This window comes from Oncorhynchus gorbuscha, linkage group LG18 (assembly GCF_021184085.1).
Source record: "Oncorhynchus gorbuscha isolate QuinsamMale2020 ecotype Even-year linkage group LG18, OgorEven_v1.0, whole genome shotgun sequence".
NCBI lineage: Eukaryota > Metazoa > Chordata > Actinopteri > Salmoniformes > Salmonidae > Oncorhynchus > Oncorhynchus gorbuscha.
The window spans coordinates 53,727,741-53,737,479 of NC_060190.1; the positions used below are offsets into that span (position 1 = coordinate 53,727,741).

General features: G+C 39.4%; 1 protein-coding gene across 2 annotated transcripts in view; it reads right to left on the minus strand.

The window, feature by feature from the left end:
- The window catches only part of LOC124003055 (ephrin type-B receptor 2-like), a 157,093-nt gene extending 147,703 nt beyond the window's left edge, over positions 1-9,390 (minus strand). For both annotated transcript variants that reach the window (XM_046311053.1, XM_046311052.1), the window contains exon 1: positions 9,230-9,390. In XM_046311053.1, the coding sequence (XP_046167009.1) occupies positions 9,230-9,281 (52 nt within the window). In that variant the 5' untranslated portion in view covers positions 9,282-9,390. The remainder of the gene's footprint in view (positions 1-9,229) is intronic.
- Between the last annotated feature and the right edge of the window lie 349 nt (positions 9,391-9,739).

Sequence of the window (9,739 nt, forward strand, 5' to 3'; positions counted from 1 at the left end):
CTCTCCCAAGCCTTAAATACTTAAAAAGCAAAACTGCCATAAAGTCTATCACCTGCCACCCCTACATAATCTGAAAATCCATGTGTGCTTACCAGGGCCAAGTCTGTGCAGAAAAGTACCCCCTCTGGCCCAGGCAGTCCTGAGTAATTGGACTACAGCCGATTAACTGCAAAGAAGAAGTGCCGTTACCCTTCTGTTGTGATGACCTGTCACGTTCGCCGTATGATTCGGACCAAGGTGCAGCGTGGTATGCGTACATTCTTTATTATTATAAGAACAAACACTCAACAAAATAACAAACCGAACCGTGCCGCTAATATGAATAGTGCAGGCAGGCAACTAAACATAGAACAAGAACCCACAAACACCAAAGGGAAATGGCTACCTAAATATGATCCCCAATCAGAGACAACGATAAACAGCTGCTTCTGATTGGGAACCATATCAGGCCACCATAAACATACAAATGCCTAGACCCATTAAAACCCTAGACATAAAAAAAACATAGACAATACAAAAACTAGCGTATCCACCCTAATCACACCCTGACCTAACCAAAATATAAAGAAAACAGAGATATCTCAGGTCAGGGCGTGACATGACCCCTGCCTTTGAGATTTGTTATCTATTAACCCTCCATTTTAGCACTTTATTTGTATTAGCATTCCAGGTGATCAAATGGCCCCTACTTCTTTAACCGTTTCCAGCACAACACGCCTCTGTGGCCACATCTAACACCGTGTAATTTCAGCCCAGAGCTAGGTTTATACCCTTGTTGTTACAGTACATTTCACCAATCTGACTGTCTGAACTGTAGAGCCCTTTGAGGGTCTGAGGTTATACAATTGATTTACACTGTATCTGAATTAATCTGGGAACAACAAAAGATTAGCTCCTGCTCTCTGAATGCAGTCAAGTCACAGCCATGGGCCAAATCAGTTCATTATCTCTGTTAATTCCCTCAGCACTAGGCTAATGCAATAAGATGCCAACAAATACCTCCCGTATCACTCTTCATACAGGTTTTTTAACAACGTTCTCTCTTTTATGACATTTAAATGTCATGTCCTCAGATTAGCCATCTGAATGTATAATTGTAACACAGGCATTTGATTCATAAAAATCTACAATTATTGCATGCATCATATGGGGTAGTTATTATGTGTGGCTCATATGTAAATATTGTGCAAAAGGTAGAGTCGTTGAGTCGTCACAATAGACCTATAGACTAGAGTACTGATCACACGAGAAGGCAAAGACCCACAGTACCTCTGTTCTACTGTACCATGTCACGTTGGTGCTCAACCGCCCTGTCCAATAACTAAAGACAAGCATAATCTGTTAGAGGACACCAGGTCCTCCCCAGCTCACACTAATCAGATAAAACATGTCTGCTCGCTGGGAATCACGTCAGGGGGCTCTGTCTATATCAGAGAGTGAGACCGATAGGTCCGGCTGGGCAGGAGCAGAGAAGGTCCGTTGTCTGTTTTGTGCTACTACCATGTTGTGTTGCTGCCATGTGGTGTTATGTTGTATTGCTACCATGCTGTGTTGTCATGTGTTACTGCCATGCTATGTTGTTGTCTTCGGTCTCTCTTTATGTAGTGTTGTGTTGTCTCTCTTGTCCTGATGTGTGTTTTGTGCTATATTTTTATTTTATGTATTTATATTTTTAATCCCAGCTCCCAACCCCACAGGAGGCATTTTGCCTTTTGGTAGGCCTCATTGTAAATAAGTATTTGTTCTTAACTGACTTGACTAGTTAAATAAAGGTTACATTTTAAAATTGTAAAAATAAAAGTCTGTGCGTCTGCATATTGTCACGGAGCAAAGCAGAACAGAGCAGCCCACCGTGGCTAGCCAGCCAGCGAGAGCAAGGGCAGGGGGAGAAAAACGATGAACCATGCTGGGCCCATTACTACCGACGGAGGCTGAAATCGGTCAGATCTGCTGCAGCTTACATGAAGGCTGGGGAGCCCAGTCCCCACTAAGGAGTGAGCCGTCAAGCTGCTGATATCACAACCACTGGAGAGAAAGAGGGGACCGAGAAAGAGAGGGAGGGAGAGAGAAAAGCAGAGATATAGAGAAACTAAAGGCAGATGTAACCTGGGTCCAGAGGAGCTGATAGATGGGATGTGGAGCTCAGCAGAGGCAACCGTTCAGGTGGAAAAGGCTTCCCTTTGTGATGCAGATGACAACGCAATCAGCCCCTCTTTGTCTCCGCCGATGGGCTCTGCTCCCGGGGACATTGAGAGCCAGACACTAATCCGCTGGGTTTGTGTTCTGTGGGCCTGTTCAGAGAGGCAGTGGCACAGTACCTGGGGTTGTATGGAGGGAGGCTGTGAGACCAGGTCTGACCTCTCTCAGGGTATCCTGGCTTGATGCTGGCTGCATTTACCCTCTGAGCTCAATTCAAGTTCTAGAAGACTTATGCTTTCAAATATTCTAAAATATGCAGGCAACAATGAGGGTGCTCATCAGCTTGAGTTATTAATCTAGCATGTGACATGCTGAAGGTTTGCAATTTGTCAATCAAGATTTGGGATTGAGATATTTAAGCTATGTATTACACTATCCTGAATCTAGGTTAATGAGCAATTGGTATAACAAGGTTCTACCTGTAAACGTACATATTAGGTTGCTTTTGCAGTTTAAATTGAATCTAGAACTCTTTACAGACAGTTCAAAATGTTGATGTTTTTTCCGATCAGCAAAAAATAACAAGATATAACCCACAGGTATGACGTAATGGCCAGAAACTGTGCTAATGAAATTATACAGTTACTCTCATAGAATAAACTACTCACCCCTGTGTAACTTCATTAGATAAACTAATTAATGTTGAGCAGTATGAGGCTTGGATGATTTCACATTACCATGTGGAATATAATGATATTATCTCAGAAATTATGCAATCAATCTGACTCATGTGCAATACAAGCCCTAACAGTGTCATTAATGTTTGGTTGAAAAAACTCTAACAGGTGCATTAGTCATAGTAGCTAGTTTCGCTCACTTTCAGACCAAACAGGCTAAAACAATGTGGTTGAACAACACACCTATACTTTAACGACTGCTAGAAAAACAAAACCCAAGACCCATAACATAAGTGATCCTGAGTGAAGAACACATTTTTTATGTAACACACAGGTTTTCAATTGTCCCCATTCCACAGTAGTTGTAGTGTTAACAAATCTTTTTGGTTCTGAAATTTGAGTCTACATTTAGAACTATTCCATTGAGAAACGTATAGTATTTTCCGAACAGAGCTTATTTTATACACAGTTGACCGTCCCGAGGCCAGCTATTAAAAAAAGTATATTGAGAATAGACTGGGTGCCTTTTCAAAGTAAATTTGTCCATCTAAACATGGTTTGTGTTAATTTAAGGAATATCAAATTATTACTAGACTGAAATGAATAACTAGTGTAATTGAAAGTGGTTTTGTTACCAAAGGGGGCAGACTCTTACCGACTGGCTCTTAATGAACAAATGTTGTTGTGAACATGGTTGGAGATTGAGGCACTGATACAAGCCCGTAACAAAAGATGGCAGCTCAAAATGCAGCCACAATGATGTCATGCCATGCAGAGAGAACACATTTTTGTAAAACTAGCATCCCCTCTTGCCATCAGCCAAAATCTCTGAGCCCTCGGATACCCTTGCATTAAACTAATCCTCAAGGTAGCCCATGGATGTCCCCGAAATGTGACACCCACTCTCAAATGAAACAACTGGTACCAGCACTAATTTAAATTCTGCATGCAAAGTGACAATGGCTGGGCCATGGGCAGCATGGATTAGGTCTTGAATAGAGGCGGATTCTTTGTGAAAGCCTACTGTGGTGGTTGGCGTGCATACAAGCTCTCTGCATCTGCTCATTGGGTAGACTGAGAAAACACAGGATTGTGTATGGTCACTCATTTTACCTTGATTTAATCCCGTTTCAGAGCCCCCTGTCACTGCCTTTTGTTACTATTCCAAAAACGATAATGCTTCCATGTTAGGCGAACACTTCTAGTACCCACACAAGTGCAGTTGAAATGGGCCAATTGAATTTACATTTGAAAGAAAGTTTACACATATTTGGCAAACTCAAAATACACATTTTCATAACGCTTTTCAAACGACACACAACACAATAAGAAATATTAAGATATAACAGAACACGATAGTATTAAATACTGAAAGCACTTTGTTTTCTCTCAGTTTTCCGCTGTAGCCTATAGGAGGAGGCAACTGCATTATGGCCAACAAACCTCCGCCACTGGTTTTCTTACCTGTACACTCTAAGATATCGCTCTTCACTTGATGCTAATAAAAAGCCACTCCCTTCCTTAAATATTTCATCTGGATCCCATGTTATTTTACAGCATCTCATCCATGGAGTCATCTCTACTAATGTGAGTTATCTAAATATGCAAATTATTGAGGCACGAGTTATACTGCATACTGTTTACATTTTGTGTGATTTTTAAATTTCGATAAAAATCATGATTTCACATTGCCTTAAATGGCTTCACCCTGCCTCAACGTGGATGCTATGTGTCCTAGTTTGTCTACCTCTGGTGATGGTCATGACCAGATCACAATGTGGCTTTTGCACATATACATATAGCCAGAAACATGCTATCTCACTGAATGTAGCATAATACAGTAACGGGATGTGTTTCAGAAGGTAGTTGGGGTCTTGTACTACTGACTGCAGAGGTGAAATTTGTAGTAAACGATAGTTGTTGTTAGCATGTGTACTCTGGCTGTATTTCCAAGAATACCTAGTAAATTATGTTCTGTGTGCTAATCCCACTGAAGGTTAATGATTTTGTTATCGGTACAGTAGCTGCCTTAGGTTACTCCTAAGGGTATTCAAAAGCAAGGCGTTTTTCCTGTTAAATGTCTGTTACATTTATCATAAATCCACAAACAAGCTAGTCAATAAACCGTGTTCAAACTTTGGCTACCTTATTTTACAGTCCATTACTTACCCAGTATTTGCCCAGTCCAGAGATAGGAGAAGGGTAATAAGATACAGAATCAGATATGGAGAACCAAAGGTCTAGTACCGCCATAAGCGTTGCGTTTACTAATTAAATCAATGATTGACTTAATTTCATAATACTCTCCCTTAAATGGCGTTAAGAGTGAATGGGCTTGCAACTACTTCCATGGTAATACTTTTTGGCAGCTCTGGTAAGATTTGTTGCTGCGGATGATGATGATGCTCTCCATAGATACACCTGGCATGAGGTAGGTAAACAAAATGAGAGGATATATAGACAGGCATGCCTGGCTCAGATGGAACAACAGGAATTGTCTTACTGAGCACCTCGATTCCATTCATCAAAGCTCACCTGCTAAAATTGACCATAGGTCTACCAAGAAGATTTCATATCAACCGGGGCTTGCATACAATCCACAGTGTTTTAGCCCAACAACATCCCTGCCTTGGTTTGAAAGATAACTAGCTACATCACTCTCAAAATGTGATCACTCTGAAATCCATATACAGAGCTATGGATGTTAGAGCTGTAGCTGAAAGAATAGCATCTGTCATTAAGACAAAGTTCACCTGCTATGTCCAAAACACATTCAAAAAGATACAATATGAAACAATGTATGTTGTCCAAGTACATTAAAACATATGTAGGGCTAAATAATTACCCTAAGATAAATATGAAAGTATTGCTATTTGTATTCTCTTTAATTGCTAAGCTATACAGTTACATACATAATTATAAGTTAGCTTTCAAAATTATACATCAAAACACACAACAACAACAAAAATTATATCACGATGCAATTACCAACATTAGCCTTGATCTAACATATGTGCCAGAAGGACTATGGGAATATTATGACGTGTTTCTATATAAAACCCGAAAGAAGAACCTTTGCCAAAGCAACCATGTTCTGATGCCATGACATCAGAGCCGTCAATACGATTTACTTTGATGTTCCTCGCTGTGGTGTGTTGTTTTTTGGATTAAGGCTACAGTGACCTCTTTTTCAACAACAAAAAATTCATACATAGCCTACTCCTGCGACTTCATTGGATGATCGGCTAGGGTGATACGAAGGGTAAGATGGGGGGCTGTGACGGGTTGGGGAAGAGACCAACCAGTCATGTTACTGAAATACAATAAATATAATAATAGTGTTGCTGGCTAATGTTGCTTGAGAAAAAAATGGGTTCGGAAATCAATACTTTTATCGTCAGTCAAGTTCAATAGTAAGTAATTACTTCTCAATTACGTAAACAAAAACATGAAAAGGGTAACACTATTAGCTTAATTGCCTCTCCAGAAACAAAACAGCCTTTTCTTCCATGCAGCCATTATTGTCTGAAAGGGTAAATATATTATTTGTTTTACATTGAAAATGACCAAGTAATACATTTCTTCTGAAAGAGAATAGTCAAATAAATGGCTTCATCAAGAACATATATTGTTTGTGACACAAATAGAAAATAAAACTCTTGATAGAATAGGCCTATTAAATGACAGCATATTATGTGTATTAGCCTGCCAGACATAGCCATATTGCACAAAACAAAACATTTCCATTGATAGCTTCCCACTGACTAAAAGTAAAATAAATGCCTGTTTTTCATGGCTGTCAGTGTCTCTTCATATATTTTCCAGTCTCATACGTCATCTAGCCACGTTTGCATTCCAGAAAGAGAAAATAGCATGCCACTCTATTCAACGCAATTGGTAGAAAAACATTGGTCTGTTATTATTTGTCATCCTTTTTTTTAATGCAAAAAAATACAAACTTGATTCATTCAGCAATGTTAAAGCAGCTTCTACCCTACTGTCTGGGGTTCCATCTCACTCATGACCTTAGGGCCGAACACTGCTGCGCTAAGAGAGAACAACTTCATTCTATCACTAACCTTCTAAAGGTGAACAGCCATAAGCTTTTCCCATTCAAGCTTTATTCTTCATTTAAAGTGAAAATGTAAATGAACAACTTTAATGAGTTAACGCGAACCGGAAGACGTGGCTATTCGAAAAGTCTGGCCTGATTTACCTCAAGTAGAATGTTGAAAACAATCCTCACTGTATTAAGATTAGCTTATTTAGTAAACAAAATAACAATAATTTCACTCCAGTAATTTGAATAATAAGAATAATTCATGGTAACAATATAGTAAATATAGCAGATCAAGCCAGGTTAAAAAATATATATATATATTATTTATTTGCTAGGACACAAAGCCATTGTTTATAAAAAATTCAAATATTTGTATATTGGCATATAAGTGTGGTTCCTTGAACTTGGGTCTTGCAAACAGTTTTTCTCTAATAGGTGAAATTGTTATTTTGAACTAATAAGGAAATACATTAAAAAAAATAAAATGCACAGCAGGGTCGACTACAAATGACAGTAAACGTTCAAACATATACATATAGATTGGTATTTTAGGACACAAGAAAAAGCACCTACTATTGGAATTGAAAGAATGAAATTAACAATCAAAGCATTACAAAATTATTATGTATAGACGTTCAATATCAAAAGCCGTAAGCTCAGACACAAAGGCCTAAACACTACCATATATTTTATTTTGTGCCAGAGGAACACATGACATTGGATGTGTGTAGGCCTGCCTACTGTACAAGTATAATGTCAACTGGAAAATACAAATTCCAGGCATATTTAGGCCTGCCTATGTAACAATTCAGGAAACATAACTTTCCAATATCCCAGTTAAATGATATGCTGCTTGAAATTGGGAAACATTATTTTCAAGACACTTCAATACCGAAGTGACTTTTTCGTATCAGGTTAGGAGAACTTACACAGCAGGTTAGTAGAATTAATGTAGCAGGTTAGGAGACTGGGGTTAAGGTTAGTTAAAGAGTTAGGGTTAGCAAACATTCTCTCCTAACCGGCTATGACAATCACTTTATATTGAAGTGGCGTGAAAAGTGTGTGTCCAGTTTGAACATTTCTTACGTTTTAATTGTCAATTCAAAAGGCCTATCAAGGTATGAGGAGCACAACACATTGTTTCTCTCCAAAGGTTGGGCCTACTATCTATACAATAGACTACATGAACATGAAAATGCCTACCATGTGAATATGACGCTAACGCTAAGTACAATAGGATTGGTAAACAGTACATGTTGTTGCATGTGCATGTTTATGCCTACTGGGAATGTATTTAATACATCCTGGTTGGAATCCAACGGGGATGTGGGGCTCCCGATTGGGCTCCCGATTGGCGCAGCGGTCTAAGGCACAGCATCTCAGTGCTTGAGAAACCCTGGTTCGATTCCAGGCTGTGTTACAACCAGCTGTGATTAGGAATCCCATTGGGCGGCGCACAATTGGCCCAGCCTCGTCCGGGATTGGCCGATGTAGGCAGTCAGTGTAAATACGAATTTGTTCTTAACTGTCTTGCCCGGTAAAATAAAAAAATATATATTTTTAAAGAGATGCACGAGTCCTTCAGAGGCCGTGCATATCTTTAAAATAAATAACAAGACGCATGTTCTGTGACAAATCGCATTAGCTGAAGGCACATTATCAACAACCTACCGAGGCTTTTTCTTACGTTGTATTTGGTGGTGGTTAAATATTGGTAGGCTAGCGCTATGCTCTCAAGTACCTGTTCTATTGTGCCACTGAACACGCTGCTCATCATCATTCGCGAGCGAAGCCTGTGTGCTCCGGCCAGTGCACAGCACAATTAGAATATGCCAACAAAATGACTAAACTATACAACAGAGACGTCATTAATCAAATACATAACTGTCCCTACTGCACCCAATCATCTTCAGAAAATGTATAGCCTACTGACTGTTCACGCTGCTCTTTTACAAATTGCAGACAAGCAGAAAACACAATGCTGCATCATAAAGTAACCCGTGTACTTTCTTGTTCACGGTTGAACTGTTTGAAATAATATAAAAGTATAGCGGTGTTTTGACTTGACATGTATAAAATGGCACAGTAAAAAGCATACGGTATGTCCTTCATGACAAGCAATACGTTTGGACATTTCCACACCTGAGAGGATGCGGGCATGATCCGTGCAACCCTCATATAGCTATTGTACATTATTTCCGTACAAATTTCAAAGAAGCGCCTTTGCCACAATGTACAGTCGCCCCCGGAACGTTCTCGTTCAAATCAATTCAACCACTCAGCGTGATGTGATCAGCAACTCTTTCGCCCCGTCGGCAATACCTTATTCAAAGAGCTTTAAACATGATCTTACCTTCTACAGCTATTACAGTGGGTATTATCCATAAAATCCATAGAATATCCATTATTGGTTTCTTTGGACGAAAGTGTAAAAAGCCCAGACATTCAAATAAAATAAATCATGAAAGCCATTGACAGCAAATGCTGACTGACACGAGAGAACATTCACCTTCAACAGAGTGAACCAGATGCCATAGAAAATAACTCAAATCTTAACCAAGTTTGGACGAAACCAAAACAGAGGGGTGCCGTGTAAAACATAACATTTTCCATGCATCGGAAACTGCTCCAGATTTCAAATGTATGAGATGTGTATATTAGATATATCTATGATCCAACCCTAAAATATAACATACATGAGCTAAGCCTTCTGGTTATGCTTGTAGTTGTGGTACATGGCATGCTCTCCACCTGTCAAAAGAAGTTCCACTATATCCCTACTGTCAATCATGACGATACAATCGCTAACTGCCTCATCTGTCTGATAATAAAGGATTTTAGAATCACGTGGAAGGATGACCAA